Source organism: Camelus dromedarius, chromosome 2 (assembly GCF_036321535.1).
Source record: "Camelus dromedarius isolate mCamDro1 chromosome 2, mCamDro1.pat, whole genome shotgun sequence".
NCBI lineage: Eukaryota > Metazoa > Chordata > Mammalia > Artiodactyla > Camelidae > Camelus > Camelus dromedarius.
This window is the reverse complement of record NC_087437.1, coordinates 26,207,345-26,225,323: the sequence shown is the minus strand read 5'-3', so window position 1 is coordinate 26,225,323 and position 17,979 is coordinate 26,207,345. Positions and strand designations below refer to the sequence as shown.

General features: G+C 39.5%; 1 protein-coding gene across 1 annotated transcript in view; it reads left to right on the top strand.

The window, feature by feature from the left end:
- The window catches only part of WWTR1 (WW domain containing transcription regulator 1), a 125,849-nt gene that overhangs the window by 70,891 nt on the left and 36,979 nt on the right, over nt 1–17,979 (top strand). The window contains exon 3 of the mRNA XM_031449127.2: nt 2,168–2,304. Coding sequence (XP_031304987.1) covers nt 2,168–2,304 — 137 coding nt within the window. The remainder of the gene's footprint in view (nt 1–2,167; nt 2,305–17,979) is intronic.

Genomic DNA, 17,979 nt, shown 5'->3' with positions numbered 1-17,979 from the left:
GGGAGGGGCGAGTGGAGGACCAGCATTTGGGAATGCATCAGTACAGTTCCTGTGTTTTTCCTACCACTGACAGGTAGCTGAGTGTCTGTTCCCAGCAGTGTCCTTATATGCCTTCCACCATCTGGTGTACATCACTGCATCCCACTGGGGCTGTGCTTATGCTGGTCCTGACACACTGTCGATACCCATGGTGTTAGAGGGTCTAAGAAAGGCTCATGAAAGAGAGAAGGATTCCTCCCCTTCTGGTACCACAGTGGAAAGTATTCATGTAGGACACGCCGCCTTGGAAAACACGTTTTAATGTATCCTGAAGGAATAGTCAGTCAAAGGGTTTCTCATCTCTAATTATTTGCTAAAGGGAGTTTACTTAACTCTGATATCCTCCTCATCAATTGGTCCCTCACTCTGAAGGCCTGTGACAAAGTCCCTGAGGCTGGCTATTTGTTTCCACAGGACCAAAAGTGGACAAAAGGATTTTATGAAAGCTTTAAACAGAATTACAATGGTTATACTGAAGGTGGAACTAAGACCACTGTTTCTTTATGCTTAGGCAGTTGATGAAAATATCCAGTTGGGTGTTTACCCCTTATGTTTTCTTAACAAGATTGTCTTAGTTCTTTTATTTTTATTCCTCTCAGTTTATCTTTGATTATTTTTAAAGACCACCGATGACTCCTACACTACGAAACTTAATTTTGCCTTCTTTACCAAGGCTGACTTAAAAAAAAACACACACTCATTTTAAAGGTCTCCTTGGGAAAACATCCAAGTTTTCTCTCGAGGTAATGAACGAGTTCCCTATGGCAACAACTTCCATCCTGGGAGGAAGAAATCTGAAGAACTTTAGCAGTGGCAGAATTCAGATGTGAGGAGATGGAAGCAAAAGAAAAGACGTAAGACTCCAATGCTAGAGACTGCACTGGTTTAGGATTAAGTCTAAATACTAATAGTGGTTTCCTACATTAAGGATTCAAGGGAAGCCATTGTTATTCAAAAGTAAGGTGTGTTTAACAGAAAGAGCAATCACGCTCCTTTCCCTGTGGATCCAGAAGGGTCTACAGTGTGTGGGGTTGACATGGCCCTTTGGTTTGGGAGAGGCAACCTAGCTACATTCAGCTTCTGCTATCAAAGTTGTCTTTGATACATAAAGAAAGATCTCTGATACAGTTCATAAAGCAGAGTTGTGGCACCAAATGAATACGCTCACCTTTGAAAGAAAAATGTAATAAACTCTCAGAAAAGATAGGGTTTACGGAGTAACCCAGGGTCTATGAGGCACCAGGGATGACTTGTGATGTGGTCTGGAAGGAGGCAGTCAAAGCTGGAGGACCCATCAGTCTTTCTAAGGACACGCTTGAAACTCTGGGCAGAAGCTGATTAAGTCATGATAACAAACGCTGGAAGTTGTCCATGACCAAAAGTCTAATCACATCTTCTCCTCTAGAAACCTTTATGGCTCGGTATCTGGGTTTCTCCATAATCTGGCACTTCCTACACTTACTTCCTGCTACTCTGTTCTCCAGCTACACAGTTGTTCCCCGGCATGGTGGAACAGAAGCTTCTTGAGGGTTTTATTTATTACCTATGTGGAGCTCGGTGTCTTACCCTTAGTAATATGATGTCAGTAAATGTCATGTTTACGAGGTTGGCTTCAGGGCCTATCTTTGGCTGAGGACAGGAGGAAGTGTCCTCATTATGTCAATTACATGAGCCGGGAGAGTGTGGGAGGGCTGGCTGGCCGGAGAGCACGGTCCTGCATTGGGAGAGGAGTTCACACTGTGGTATCTCAGTAACTGGGTGGCCGTGAGCTCTGAGGGGCTGGAGAACATAGGCTCCTCGGGCTGCGGGGAGGTGCGCTGGGGCTTGTCTGTCTCTGGTAAGGCAGAAAACTCTTAAGAGGGTGTTTGCACATAGGGGCAACTGGGATGGCTAGGTCATGGAGTTGTGTTCAGAGAGTCCTCTGCAAAATCCCCAGTGTAGCCCAATTTGAATGGCGGATAAGTGGGCAAGCCAGACCTTGGCTGAAAACAAACAATGTGTCAACCACTTGTAAGCAGATCCTGAGGGAAGAAGAGCCAGCATCATTTAACTGTTGCATTGTTACTGGTGATGGTGATAATGATGATGATGCTGACAATTAAAAAGATAATTGTTTTCCTTCTTTTAGTCACATAGAAAAAATCACCACGTGGCAAGACCCTAGGAAGGCGATGAATCAGCCCCTGAATCATATGAACCTCCACCCAGCTGCCACTACCACACCAGTGCCCCAGAGGACCATGGCCGTGTCCCAGCCGAATCTCGGTAAGCTTTGACTCGGATAAACAAATGCTCAGCCAAGAGTCTCTGAAGCTCAGAAGCAGCTCTGGTTGCTTCAGTGCCCACACATGCACCCAGATAGCACATCTTCCTCCCTCTTGGCTGTGTCGCCGTTTCACTGCCCTTGCTTCCTTTTCTTGGCCTCTTGGTTATGCGGTTCATGGTACTGCTACTCAGGTTTACAGTGTAACTCCAGCATCCTCTCCAATTGCCTTTAATGGAGTTCTTTGAAAAAATCACTTAGGCCTGTTGTCTTCATCCAGACCAAGGCAGGTAGGGCACTTAGCCCCTTTCTGTGAATTTGGTCCCTGAAGACTGCCAAAGGGTACATTGCTGGCCTCACATCTGACACCTGACACCAGGCTAGGTGTTTTCTTGCCTTATGTCATTCAGTCATCACAACAACCCTACAAGAAGTGACAGCATTCCCATTTTATAGATGCAGAAACTTTCCCGATGTCCCAACTTTTGGATAGTAGAGCTGGAGTTGGAACTAAAATTGGTCTGATTTTAGACCCTTGGAGAATCTGTGGGTGGCTTCCCCTCATACATGCCCCAGCCTAGGACAGCTCACGTTTCCCTTCATTTTGAATGTTTAAGTATGATTTTCCACACGAGGCGAGATTATTTTCCGCTAATTGCCTTTACCTCAAAAGGAATACAGTTCTGCCCACCAGAGATAATCAGATGTGAATGAACACATTCCAGCCACAGAACCAATCAGCTTTTGTTGTGGCCATTCTCCCCCATCCCCAAAGGCTAAAAATAAGAAGGCCAATTTCAAGGGTTTTTTTTAGAAGGTGGTGCCATTTTCAGATCATGTTTCCATTTAAGATCAGCTACCCAGATACTGCTTTATACACAGAACAGTTAATTTTAGAGAGGGAAAAGAATCTCCTGTTGGATTTTCAGGAATGAACAGGATAAAAATGGAAGCATTTTTCCTAGACACCCTTCGCTTATACTGCGGCTTAGCCACAGCGAGTATGAACTCAAGGAGACCTGAGTCAGCTCCAAGTAAATGTATGGTCTCTTCTTCCAGCAAGTCCAGATCTACCATTTTAAAGCTTGCAGATGTAAAATATATACAAAACAGCAATTGACCTGGGATAACCTCTGTTGTGTTTCATACCTAAAGGGCAGATCAAGGAAAATGGTGCCAGTGCTTCCCATGAGTCATTTTTCCTCAACATATGTGAGCCCAAGTAGAAAGCAGATGTGCGTGTAGTGAAGAAACCACAAATTAAGTAGCGCTAGACTGGTTTCAGGGTTTCTTTAACCATTTACTTTCCATTAAAAAGTCTAAAAATTGGTTATTAAATATTAATGTTTACTTTATAATTGATCACAATTGGAGAAATCTTTCACGGATCTGGCTAAAAACATTCAAACACTTTTTCAAAGGAGTGTGCAAAAAATAAGCCCTCATCTGATGCCCATTCCTCAGTCCCTCATGTGTTGCCTGGAGTCTAGCAGTGATTCCAGTCTAGCAGTGATTCCAGTCACATGTGTATTATATCCACTCTTCCGCACCTTACTTTTCCCGCTTCTCTATCTGTACACACAGAGCTGCCTCATTCTTTTGAAAACCTACCTAATGTTGATATGCTATAATTAGTTTCTTTTAACTAGCCTCCATCTGATGGCTATTTAGGTTGTCACTGGTGTGTTACTAGTGTGCCCAATGCTGGAATAAATATCATTGTTTATTCTCTTTTATGTACTTTCCTTAATTTTAAAAAGTTGTGCAACAGATAAGAAATGGACTAAGTTAAAATAAGGACCTTGAATGCTAAAAACTTAACACTGAAGGCACATGTGAGTCTGTCCCTCTCTCCCCAAAAAAGCCCAGTTGCTGGTAGAGTTGGTAATCTGAAGTCTGAAACAAGTTTACTTGTGGCTGAATAAAATATCTTACTTTCCAGATTTCTAATAAATTGGGACAGTAAATTTCTCAAGACACACATTGTGGGGGTTTTCCAATAATAGGTGAGTATGTGCCCCATTACAAGTGTGTTGCTAGCCTCTCAAGAATCACACGTGTCCGAAGGTTGGAAACACAACGGGGAATGCAAAGTAAGTTTCAAAGTCCAGGGATAATTCACAATATGGTCCTAATAATAAATGATTTGCTCAGAATACTTTATTTCAAATTACAGCTCTGCTTTTAGTTTATACTCTGTTATCAATCTCTAAAAATAGAATAGATCCCTTCTACTTTTCTTTTCCTTAAGATTTTGTCTGTGGTATTTTATTTTCATTATTTTAGAAATAATAGGCACACATCTGTGTTTATATTTATTATACCTATGTCATACACACTGGTATATATATAAACATACATAGAAAGTCAATATTTTGAATATGATTCAAAATTTCTTTGTCTTAAAAATATCAATGTCTATTTTACATCACCTGCATTGTTCTTTCCTTTTTACCTTTTGACCAGAGCAGATCCTTCCCCTCCTCCTATTTCTTCTTAAATCTAGAATGTTTCAATGTCTTTTCAATGGAATATATCTGACAAAAAAGTAAACTTCACTGATAGGTATGAGTATATGTGAAAATGATGTCAAAATACAGTTAACATTACTGTCAAGTGATAGAATTAGTACCATTTGTAAGCTAGTGTTATGTATTTCTAGAGATGTGAGGTAATCAGTGACATATCAAAATACATTCAACAGTAAATCTTATTTTGCCATTCTTTGTTTTTCTGTAGGTAAGATATGTGAACTTGGGCATCAGACAGTCAGAATGTGAATTCTGGCTCTGCCTATTGGTGACTTAATCGTGCCTCAGTTTCTCCATGTGTAAAATGAGGGTTATTTTTATAGTATGAGGAGATTGTGTGAGTTTATAAGTAAGATATGTAGATCCATGCCTGGCACATAATGAAATATTATCATCATTGTTCTTTGTGGAAAGAAAGATTTTATATTTTATTTAATTATAGGTTGTTAGATTTGAAGACAATTTCATTGTTCATCGTGAAAGCTCTCAAGGGAAAAAAAGATTTTAGTCTGGTTGGAGTACAACGCACTTTAAATTAGGAACCCTATTTCTTACTTTCAGTGAAGATAGCGCCCCCTGGTGGGAATGTTTCAATCCGTTTCACCCCTTGCTCCCCTGCATTCCCTAAGAAACTTCTTATCCGTGGATCTCTTATTTTTTTCAGTAGATCTATTCCTGAAATGTGGCCTTTAAGTCAAATGATACTTTAATTAAGAGAGAAGATACCACTTTAAGAGACCAATTAAGAGATCACTTAAAGGCATCCTGGAGTGAGTGACTTTGTGAAGGTCACTTTGTGAGCATACTTTTGTCAAGCTGCCTCAGTACGCAGTGAAAAGCGTCTAGTAGGGTGTCTAAGCTCACTCTCTTTTCAAATGCCGAAGTGAAATGAAATACATGAAATAGACTCGAGGGGGTTATTTCAAACAGCCGTCTCCGGCTTGATCTAATTTTTATCTGAAATTTTTGGTTCTGTATTTACTAAATCAGGTTGTCTATCAGGTTTCATCCAGTTTGATTCTGTCTGAGCAGCTTGGTCACTTTGGAGTCTGAGTCCCTGGGGATCCCCAGCGAATGGAAGAAGAAAGGAAGGTCTTGGAGACCTTAGATAGTGAAGAGGAGCGCTCAACGCTGGGTGGAAGCTGTGTCACTTGGGGGCTGACAAGTTGTTTGGAACCCTCACTTTTATGTAACACAGTCAAGGGGGAAAGTTATACATGTGAAAGCTGATTTTTTTCATAACACAAACCAGATAGGATCTCATGTCTTTTAAGTAGGTTGTTGGGGTGATAATTACTATTAATACTCACTAAATTTTTTTTGAAGGAGGGGGAGAAAAATGAAACATGAAAAAAAAAAAAAGACTCTAGTCAGGCCCTGTAATATATAGAACAGTGGGCTTGGGGAAATGGAACCTAAGGAAATCAGTGAGGGTGTTAGGGTGTGAGGGGTTGGGGTCAAGGGCTGGGACCTTTCTGAATAATGGTTAATGGGAAGACTTGGAGTCAGAACTAAGCTCCTCCTGGGTTAGACATTTACTAGTTGTGTTTGTTATTTAACCTGAGTGTCATTTTCCTTCTGTAATATGATGCTAGTGATAGTCCCTTCTCTATAAAAGCTGTTCTGAGCATGTAGGTCGTCCATGCCTTGGTACCTGGCATAGAGAAAGCCCCAAAGAGATGTGTTGCTATGACTGTTATTATTAGCTGGTAGTCTGGTTTTTCTTCACTTTTCTGGGCCCCATGGAGTTGGAAGAAGAGCCTGTGCTGTGTGCCTTAGAAAGCCGTCCTCCTCCTCCTCCTCCTCTTCCTCCTCCCTTGGGAAAACACAACCACAATCCCTGCAGCTTTTAGCCTTTTGACACTTCCGCTTACACAACGCAAAAATCATCCTTCACCCCAGCTAGTGATTATGAGAAGATGAAGATCCACACAGTTGTGCCCCGGTTCCTTCAGGGACAGAGGGAATTTGGGAAGAGCAAGGTCACTTCTAGCTCCACTTCCAGAACCTTCTCCCTCTGCAAGAGTGACTGAGTCAAGGTTTTCCCATTTCTCAGCACACAACTACTCAAATCCTGCAGTAACTTAAAATCTCCCCATATTTTAAAATGGTTTTGCCAAGAGAAAGTGACAGGCCATTTTGCCTTTTTGGTGATAATCCTGGTGATTATAAACCATGGGGGGCCGGGCTCCTGTCATACATTTATGGACCCTCTTTGTTGGAACGAGGCCCCGACCTGGGGTGCCAGCATCCTCCCAGACAGGACAGGAAAAATAAAGATTGTATAACAACTTCACCAGACTGCCAGCCCTAGCCAGTTCAAAAACTTCTGGTAAAGTGCAGCCAGAGTGTATTTTTAATGCTATAGGAATTTTTAAAATATCACACACGCTCACACACACACTTCCCCCTTTGAAGATATGCCATCCACCAGGCCAGAATCTAAGTCCTCCAGGTCTGTCTTGATCTGTATTTCAAATTATAAACACATGTGTGGTTTTCTTGCTTTCTTTTTTCTTTTTTTTTTTTTTTTGCAGGGTGTGCTTTTCAAGACAAGATGGAAAATCTTGTCTCTGTTCAGTTTGCAAAGTTGGCTCCTTCATCCCTCTGGGAAGTGTACAAAGGCACTTAAAGACATTTTATCAAAAGCAAATAAAATAGCTAAGGGACACTGCAGCCTAGCATTGCTGAAAGTGTGGAGAAAGGTATCCTGAAAGTTTACTGAAAGTCAGATTTATATGTGGACTATCTTAAAAATAACTACTTTTTCCAGTAGTTTTTTCCTAATCAAATTTATGTGGTGAGTTTATGGCAGACACATCTGGCTACTGTGATTTTTCCAGCTCTGATGTTCTCACTACATTTTGAACTTAGGAAATAATAAAAATTTTAGCAAAATAAATGAAATTAAAAGTCATAAATGAATAGAGAAGGTCAAAAAATCCAAAAGATGGTTCTTTAAAAGATCAATAAAACCGACAAACCTCTAGCCAAGCTAACCAAGAAAAAAAAAAAAAAAACAGAAATTATTAATACTGAAAAAGAGTCCATCGCTACGGTAAAAGGATAATAAAGAATATTATGAACACACTATATGCATACGTATTTGTTTACTTAGGTGAAAAGAACTAAAAGACAAAGAAAATTCTTAAAGTATAGACAAAAGACTTGAGTGATATTTCCCAAAGTAAATATACAAATGACCAATAAGCACATGAAGAGTACTTACCATTAGTCGTTAAGAAAGTCCAAATCAGAACAACAATGTGGTATCACTCACATCCACTAACATTGATACATTAAAAAACAAAAGAAATTAGAACCCTTCTTTATTCCTGGCGGGAATGTGAAATAGTGCAGCTGCTTGTGGTTCCTGCTGCATAAATTAGCCTAACGTGCACAAGCACATATACGCACAAGCACATATCCACACAAACCCAAAGACAAACTGAAAAGCCTCCACACTTACGGTGGGGGCAGGTGGGGGTGATGAAGTGTTAGTAAGATTGCTGTGGAAAGTGGTCTTTATGGCAGGGAAGGAAGACTGAGGGAGCCAGAGGGGTTCTGGTTTAAAGGGATCTTTTCTTGATTAACAAAAGAGGGAACAGTTTTCTAAGCGCCGTAGAAAATCAGTGTTATTTTCTTCTTAGATCTAGAGGAATCCATCAGTTGTCAAAATTTGTTCTATTTAATCAGCGTTCTTGAAGACTGCTCTTCTTTGAGGCTTCCCAAAGGAGGCTCATTACAGATCTTTTCTTCTAAGGCTTTTAAGGAATATGTGAAATGGAGGCTGAAAGCAAGTAATTTAATTCTTCTCGGGCAATAAAGTGGGACATAATAGTATATAAAGAGATGAACCCTGTGTTTTCTTGGGTATATTCCATTTATGTTTTTTTTAAAAAATTGAACTGTAGTTGATATATTCCATTTATAGCTTAATTTGGATGAATCTCTCATCTGTATCAGTATTCATTCATCTGCATATATTAAGATTACGAGATAAAGACCTGTAGATGTTCTTATGTAGAATTTAGACATTTAGGTAGTAAATTGCTTCTTTCATAAGAAATCTCAAGAGCCATGAAAAGTGTTTGGTGCCACAATTTTCCTAAGAAAATACTCTCCAAGGGAAAAAAAGTAAGAAAATATTCTCCAAGATAAAATTCCTAAGTAGTATGCTAGATAAACACTTTGGAAAACTGTACACAAAGATGTGTTGTTTTTAATGTAGACCCCCTCCAGATAAAATGACTACAATATAAAAATAAGTATATTTGTAACCACTAAAATAGAACCATTGTTATAAGCAATATGTAGCATATGGAAAACTGTTTATCATATCGTTCTAATTTGATAACACAGGCAAAATTGTTAGGCTAGGATTATAATCTTGTTTTTTAAAAAGGACTTTGTTTAGATTTTCTTTTCCCATGAGACGTTGCTCTCCACCTGTGTATTCTGTTTTCAAGTGCTCAGATGCCTCTGGTCATCAGCTGGCTGTAGGAACGACTACAGAACTGTGCTTTAGCACGGTGACTGGAGAATGCCATCATGATAACTGGCAAAAACCCACTCAGAAATCTAGTTTTTAGCTTGAGTTACCTGAAGAGAAAGCCAAGTGTCCTCCCCAACCACTGCTACCACCACCACTGCTACCACCACCACCACCACCACTGCTACCACCACCACGACTACCACTACCACCACTACTACTTCCTCTTCTTCTTTTTCTTCTTCTTCTTGAGGCTAATTTAAAATATCACCTAAGTTTCACGTGTCCAACATAGTGATTCATAATTTTTAAGGATTGTACCCCATTTATAGTTATAAAATACTAGCTTTGTTCCTTGTGCTGTACAGTATATCTTTGCTGCTTATTTATTTCATACATAGTAGTTTGTACCTCTCACTCCCCTCCCCCTTCCTCACTGGTAACCACTGGTTTTCTGTATCTGTGAGTCTGCTTCTTTTTTATACGTTTGTTTTATTTTTTAGATTCCACATATAAGTGATAACATATAATATTTATCTTTCTCTGTCTGACTCATTTCACCAACTTTGAACTGGGGTTTGGCCTGAAATAGACATTTATGGTGACATTGGCACCGGTCATTTTGGCACATGGTGTTAGTGCAAATGTGAGCATTGGGCACATTAAGGATGAAGCCACGTTCCAGAAAATTGTGTCCCCAGTCATACCAACTAAATGTCAAAAACTAGGGGAGACGTTGCAGTTTGGGATCTGGATTATGAAGCGTATTGTCTAAGTTCACAAGGTCAGTGCATAAGCCCACCTTGGACTTCGGTTTGCCGAGAGCTGGCCAAAAAGTCAGGCCTCTGCAGTCCTATACCCCTGAAAAATTCCGGAGGGGTGCCCCAAGTCCCAGACTAGAGCTGACCCTTTTAGGAAGGAGTTAAAGGCCAGGTCAAGCTTTTCTTTGGTCCCTTCTTTGTGTGCATGACCTTCATTTACTTATTTATTTTTAATGGAGTCTAATCTCTTCACCATGCTGTGGGCCTCTGCTGAGAGTTTAAAAAATTATTTTTGACAGTTCTAGTCCCATCTGCTGGCTGACTTGCTGTAAGTAGTTAGCCCCCAGAAAATTCCTTGCTGTGGAGAATTTCACTCAGTTAAACTTCTAGGCAGAGGGATTCTGGGAGGGTTTGCCATTCTGCCACTTGTTCTAAATTGATGTGTCGAGTGACATTTGGACACTTTTCTTTGATCTCCTCTTGGGGGTTCCTGGTGATGTTGTCCCCGCCTGTGTGTGACCACCACCTCCCCCACCCTGTGTCAGCTGGAAGATTGATTTCTTCTTCCTTTCTGGGGGTCTAAATTTATTCCCTGAGTGTTTTGCAGTTGCTGGTGGTCAGGGACAGCTGTTCTGCCACGCTTGACGCTGAATAATTCTCCGTGATGAAGTCAGCAAAATAATAGTATAAGAGAAGCCAGGAAAACGAGAGCCTTCATAGTCTTTTCTTATTAAGTGCCCTGAAGAGAGGACGATCACCCTCCTCTCCCTGGTTTAAAAAAAAAAAAAAGGCAGGAAAAAATAAAATCCTTAAACATATTTGAGGCAGCAAGATTCAAGAATATTTCTTCTCCCCATAGTATATAATTACCATTTGGTCATTGTAGAAAATGCTGATCAGCAAAAAATGAGAAAACAGAAAACATTGTGATCTGACCACTCAGAATCACACGAACATTGACACTGTCTCGTATTTTTGTCATTTTTCCAATACAAATGTAAACAAAAAAGGTCAGAGAATTCTCTATGTTCTTTTTTGTAGCCTGCTTTTTTCACTTAATATATCACAAGCCTCTTCACATTTCAATCAATATTTTTGATTAGCTCTTTTTATTGGAAAAGTAACACAGACATGGCAAAATATTCAAACAGTTGTAAAAAGTAGTCGTGAGAAGTAAGTCTCCTTTACATAGGAACCCCCCCAGTCCTTCTCTCCTACCCCGGGAAACCTCTACTACCAGTTTCCTCAGTGCAGTCGTCCCTCATCCCCTGTTACCATGAGGGATTGATTCCAGGACCCCTGCAGATACCAAAATCAGAGGATGCTCAAGTCCCTTACGTAAAATGGCATAGTACAGTCCGCCCTTGGTATCCACACCCTTGTGTTCTGCACCCACAGACTGGATTTCAATCCATGATTGGTTGAATTCCAGGATGAGGAACCCGCAGATACAGAGGGCAGTCTGTATTCTAGAAATATTCTACATACATATGCATCCTTGGATGTATGTGCCTTTTTAAAACTAAACATATCTTAGAGAGCTTTCTAAATTAGTACTTATACATGTGTTTATTCTTTGTTAGCAGTAAATAATATTCCACTCTACTGATGTACCATACTTTATTCAGTCTGTCCCTGTGCTGGAAATTTAGGTTCTTCACTGATTGTTTCCTATTATTATTATTAAACAGCGCTACAAGGTGCATCCCTGTATATAAATCCTTGTGCCGTATGCTGTTTATGTAGAGGATAATTTTGAGGAATTCCTGGGTCAAAGGTTATGTGTATTTAAAGTTTTAATAGATGTTCCACTTCCCTCCAAAAAGATTATACCAATTTACACTGCTCCCAACAATGTAACATTCTTTCCCCCTATTCGGGCCAGTAATGTTTATTACCAAACTTTTTAGCCTTTATAATTCTGATAGGTACATATTAGATTGTCATTGTGTAATTTGTGTATATATATATATATGTGTGTGTGTGTGTGTGTGTGTGTGTGTGTGTCTAAGTTATGAATGGACTTGGGCATATTTCTGCTAATGCACCATCATGTTGTGTTAATGGCTGTACAATATTCCATTGTGTGACTCCACCATAATTTATTTAACCAGTTCTTCTATTGAGAGACATATAGAATGCTTCTATTTTTTCTTATTATGAATTATGTTGCAGTAAATACTCTTTTTTTTTTTTAATGGAGATACTGGGGATTGGATCTAGGACCTCGAAGATGCTAAGCATGCACTCTACTACTGAGCTATTACCCTCCAGTAAATATTCTTGTACATAAATTTTTGTGCCTTCCTTTAATTTCCTCATTTTTCCAGTTTCTTTGGACTGTTTATTTGTTAGGAAAGTATAAGAATTCCTTAAAAATACAATTCTGACATGGTTTGATTTTATAGAACTAATTAAGTAAGTGTCTTCAGATCACTCGGTGTGTTGGGGAGGATTTGTTTGAGGTCTACTTTCCTTTACAAAAAAATGATTTAAGGTTGCCCCAAAAAGTGTACTTTCAGCCAGGCACTGAGCTTTCGTACTTGCTCTGTTTCTCAGCTTGCCTATCCATATGTTTCCAACTAAAGCCATAAATGGAAGCTTCATTTGAAGTTTGCTTCCCAGTACATGTCATGCATTTCATTCCATATTATTTTCATCCTTTTCCTTTCCAGGATTGTATTTCTCAGACACCAGTGAAGAGTGAGTTGTGAGTTTTCAGTTTTGCCAAGAGTTAAATATTTGCAGAGATGGAAAAAAAATAAAGTAAAAAAAAAAATTACTGTGGATGATTTAGTCCTGGCTCACCAGACTTTCACTTAGCTGTTTCAAAGCTCACACTTTAAATATCAAGAAAAATATTCAGTTTCCATTCTTATCAATTGCCATAATGCCTGAATTAATTAGAATGCAACTGTAATTTCTCCTCACATGGAACTGGCTCATCCCATCCTAGCACAATGAGTTCTCAGGGGAGCTGCAGATGGAAGGTTTCTGGACTCTCTGCCTCCGCTGTATATATTGTTTTTCTCTTGTGACTGCCTGAAACACTGCAAACAAGGGATTCTCCTCCAGAGACTCCACTGCTCCCATCTAAACATTTGTTATTTGTTGTCTTCTTGTCTGTCTCTGCTCCAGTTTTAAGCACAATACTTTTTCCCTTGTCATTTGAGGGAATCTTAGACACAAACTATATTAAAATAGGATGGCTTTGGCTTGAGACATTGAAACATGCTTCCCTGTATATGTTCCTTGCATTTTCGAGTTGCTTCTCCAGCCTCGACTCTGCCCTTCTTAACTTGTCCAGTTTTCCTTCTATCAGGAAAGCCAATGTGGAACAGTTTCTTCAGCTCTGACCCGGGGAAGTGAGGGCCTTTCACTACAGGGTCTCAAGCTTTACAGTCAACTAACTCTCTTGGACCCCAGCTTCCCCCCGAGAAAACCTGTAATTCTTTAGTCCAGTATCTTCTTGTCGGGCACAGTTGTCCTGAGCTGTTTATTCTGAAAGACCAGCGCCATAGAGCATCTCTTTGTCCTGTCTTTCCAGGCTCTCTATTTTTGAAAATGAGATTTTTTTTCTCTTCTCTAAAAAAATTGAGATAAAATTGACAGAAACATTATATTATAGTTTTCAGGTGTATAGCACAGTGATTTGATATATGTATATACTGTGCAACGATCATGGCAATAAATCTAATTAACATTCATAACCACACATAGTTTTTTTTAATGTATCAACTGAAAAAAAAAAACAACCACACACACAACCTAAAAGGTAAAAATTATGTTTTATTCAAGGACCTTACTGAGGACTATAGCCTGGGAGGCAGCCTCTCAGATAGCTCTGAGGAACTGTTCCAAAGAGGGAAGGGAGGAGACAGAATATGTAAGAATTTTTGCTGAAAAAAAAAATATAGTCAAACATCAAAAGTTACTGCTAATCACAAAAAAATAGACATCACAAGATTTTAGTGTTTTTCTATGTATGGGAAGATACAAGAGTCTGGTCTCATTAAAGTTATTCTTTTGACATATATCTTTATTATCCCAGGCCAGTATCCTGTTTTTCTCCATCCTGTGTTCTCCTCAGGGCTCACTGTCCAGGCTGCTGCAATGGTTGATGGTTTGAGAGCTGGCAACATTCATTGTTTACTGAAATGGCAGACATCATTTTTTTGCCCACAAGTAACAGTTGGAGTCAGGAGTGGAAGGAAGTAGAGAGGCTAGGGGGAATGGTGCGTGTGAGGTATCAGAATAACACGGCCCCTGTTACAACTAGGGTTCTCTCCCTCCAAACTCTTCCAAACAATAGTTCTCAAAGCCATTGTGTAGTAGTGGTTTCCTCCAAGAGAAATAACGTCACAGCCCAGCGGCACGTATACAACGCAGTTTGTTTGGACTCTGCCAGACTGAGAATTTTCAGTCTCCAGGGAGCTTAGGGTGTGTTTAGGGGAAGCTTTTTCTTTGTTGTTGTTGTGCTTTTTTTTTTTTTTTTAAATATGTTATCTTTTATTTGGGAATAATCTAAAACTTACAGAGAGTCTCACGGAGAGTACAAGTGTGCCCATGTGCTCTTTGCCCAGATTTGCTTTGTTAATTCTTTATGATTTGCCTCACTTGGTTATCTCTTTCTCTGTATGAAGATGTATACTCTTTTTTTTCTTCTTCTTTCTTTCTTTTCTTCTTTCTTCTCTTCCTTTCACTTCCTTTCTTCCTTTCTCTCCTCCTTTCTTAGCCATTCTTTCTTTCTTTCGTTATTTCTTTTCTTTCTTTCTTTTCTCTCTCTCTTTCTTTCTTTCTCTCTTTCTTTCTCTTTCTTTTCTTTCTTCTTCCTTCCTCTTCCTTCATTCCTTTCGTCTTCTTGTTCTTTCTTTCTTCTTTCTTTCTTTCTTTCTTTCCTTTCTTTCCTTTCCTTCCTTCCTTCCTTCCTTCCTTCCTTCCTTCCTTCCTTCCCTCCTTCCTTCCTTTCTTCCTTCCTTTCTTCCTTCCTTTCTTTCTTTCTTTTCTTTCTTTCTTTCTTTCTTTCTTTCTTTCTTTCTTTCTTTCTTTCTTTCTTTCTCTCTTTCTTTCTTTCTCTCTTTCTTTCTCTTTCTTTCTTTCTTTCTTTCTTCCTTCCTTCCTTCCTTCCTTTCTTTCTTTCTTTCTTTCTTTCTTCCTTCCTTCCTTCCTTCCTTCCCTCCCTCCTTCCTTCCTTTCTTCCTTCCTTTCTTCCTTCCTTTCTTTCTTTCTTTCTTTCTTTCTTTCTTTCTCTCTCTCTTTCTTTCTCTCTTTCTTTCTCTTTCTTTCTTTCTTTCTTCCTTCCTTCCTTTCTTTCTTTCTTTCTTTCTTTCTTTCTCTCTCTCTTTCTTTCTCTCTTTCTTTCTTTCTTTCTTTCTTCCTTCTTCCTTCCTTCCTTCCTTCCTTCCTTTCTTTCTTTCTTCCTTCCTTCCTTCCTTCCTTCCTTCCCTTCCTTCCTTTCTTCCTTCCTTTCTTCCTTCCTTTCTTTCTTTCTTTCTTTCTTTCTTTCTTTCTCTCTCTCTTTCTTTCTCTCTTTCTTTCTTTCTTTCTTCCTTCCTTCCTTCCTTCCTTCCTTCCTTTCTTTCTTTCTTTCTTTCTTTCTTTCTTTCTTTCTTTCTTTCTTCCTTCCTTCCTTCCTTCCTTCCTTCCTTTCTTTCTTTCCTTCCTCCTTCCTTCCCTTCCTTCCTTCCTTCCCTTCCTTCCTTTCTTCCTTCCTTTCTTCCTTCCTTTCTTTCTTTCTTTCTTTCTTTCTTTCTTTCTTTCTTTCTTTCTTTCTCTCTCTCTTTCTTTCTCTCTTTCTTTCTTTCTTTCTTCCTTCCTTCCTTCCTTCCTTCCTTCCTTTCTTTCTTTCTTTCTTTCTTTCTTTCTTTCTTTCTTTCTTTCTTTCTTTCTTTCTTTCTTTCTTCCTTCTTCCTTCCTTCCTTCCTTCCTTCCTTCCTTCCTTCCTTCCTTCCTTCCTTCCCTTCCTTCCTTCCTTCCTTCCTTTCTTCCTTCCTTTCTTTCTTTCTTTTCTTTCTTTCTTTTCTTTCTTTCTTTTCTTTCTTTCTTTTCTTTCTTTCTTTTCTTTCTTTCTTTCTTTCTTTTCTTTCTTTCTTTTCCTGAACTCTTCAGGAGTAAGTTGGAGACATCATGCCCTCTTACCCCTGAATGCTTCAGATTGTGTTTTCTAAAAGGACATATTCTGACGTCAGCACAGCGCAGGCACCCTTTGTGTTACTGTGCTCTTTATTGCTCTTCGAAGACATGCTTTTTTTTTTTTTTATACAAATTGATGGTTTGTGGCAACCTCGTGTCACACAAACCTGTCAGTGCATTTCCCCAACAGCATTTGTTCTCTCTGCGTCACAAATTGGTAATTCTCCCAGTAGTTCAAACTTTTTCATTATTATTGTATTTGTTATTGTGATCTGTGATCAGTGTACTTTGACTGCTGTCGCAGAAAGATTAAGATTCACTGAAGGCTCAGATGAGAGCGTTTTTTTTAATAATAAAGTATTTTTATTAAGGTATGTACATTTTTTAAAGACATACTGCTATTGCATTTATCTATACATACATATATCTAATATAACCTAATAGACTGCATTATAGTATAAGCATAACGTTTATATGCACTGAGAAACCAAAAATTGCATGTGACTTGCTTTATTGCAGTGGTCTGGACCTGAATCCTCAATATTTCCACGACATGCCTGGATAGTATCAAAATCAGGAAACTTAACATTGATACAATAATGCTTTTTAATCCACAGTCCATATTTAAAATTTCTTCATGTGCTGCAGTAATGTCCTTTACAGCCGTTTTGGTTTCTGGTCTAGGATCTATTGAGGATCATGCATTGCATTTAGTTATCCTGTCTCCTTGATCTCTTTTTATCTGGAATGATTTCTCAGCCCTCGTGTTTCTGGACCTTGACATTTTTGAAGAGGATAGGCCATTTATTTTGAAGCTTGATTTTTTAAATGTGGATTTGTCTACTGTTTCCTCATGGTTTAGATGTAGGTTATACATTTTGTGCAGACGTTCTGCAGAAGTGATGTGTTCTTACTGCATCCTGTCAGGAGACACGTGATGTCAGTCTGTCCCAGAACAGGTGATGTGGGAGGAGGCAGAGTTTGCTTGGATCAGCCGGCTCCTCTAGTGAGTGTGTTCTCATTAAGACAGTGCAGTGTGAGGAAAATGGTCCACCAGGTCTCTCTGTAAGGTGTGACCTCAGGCCGTGTAAACCTTTCTCCTTCCTTGGGATGACGCACAAGGATGCTCACCTTAAGCTTCACAGAACACTGTCTAATTCATAAATAGCACAAGATCAGTGTCACTGTACATACAGAGACCGAGTTTTAAATGAAACTGATGCTTCTATACATTTGTTCTACTATTGCCTCCTCCAAAACACACAGTTCAAAAGGATACATATAAATAATTGACTTAAGTTGGGGTAGAGAGAGACTGTGGCTGAGAAAATAATAAAGCCAGGGAGAAAAATGCATACTGTAGGCCTCGTGTGGTTGTGGATTTGATTTTGAGACTTGGGGGGGCTAGTGCAGAGAGGCGGTACGTTCAGTTATGTAAGTCAAAGCATGCATGAGGGAAAGGCCCACCTGGTGTGGAGGAGAAACAAAGTTTTTCCAAGTATAGATGCCTAAGAGGTAATTTTCCTACGAATTCGCTGTATGTGATCTAGACGCTGTGATGAAAGTCTCCCAACTGTGAACACCAGGAGTTTTAGAGAGAGGTTTTCTCTCACCTCCCCAGACACTGGGCGGTGGCATGATCTCAGAGCACCAGCCAGGTATGGCTGCAGACCACACGGCCACACCACCCACCTAGTTGGACTCAAGGACACAATTTAGAAAATCCCAAGTTGGAGCCTTTTGTTGTATGTGTTGTTTGGT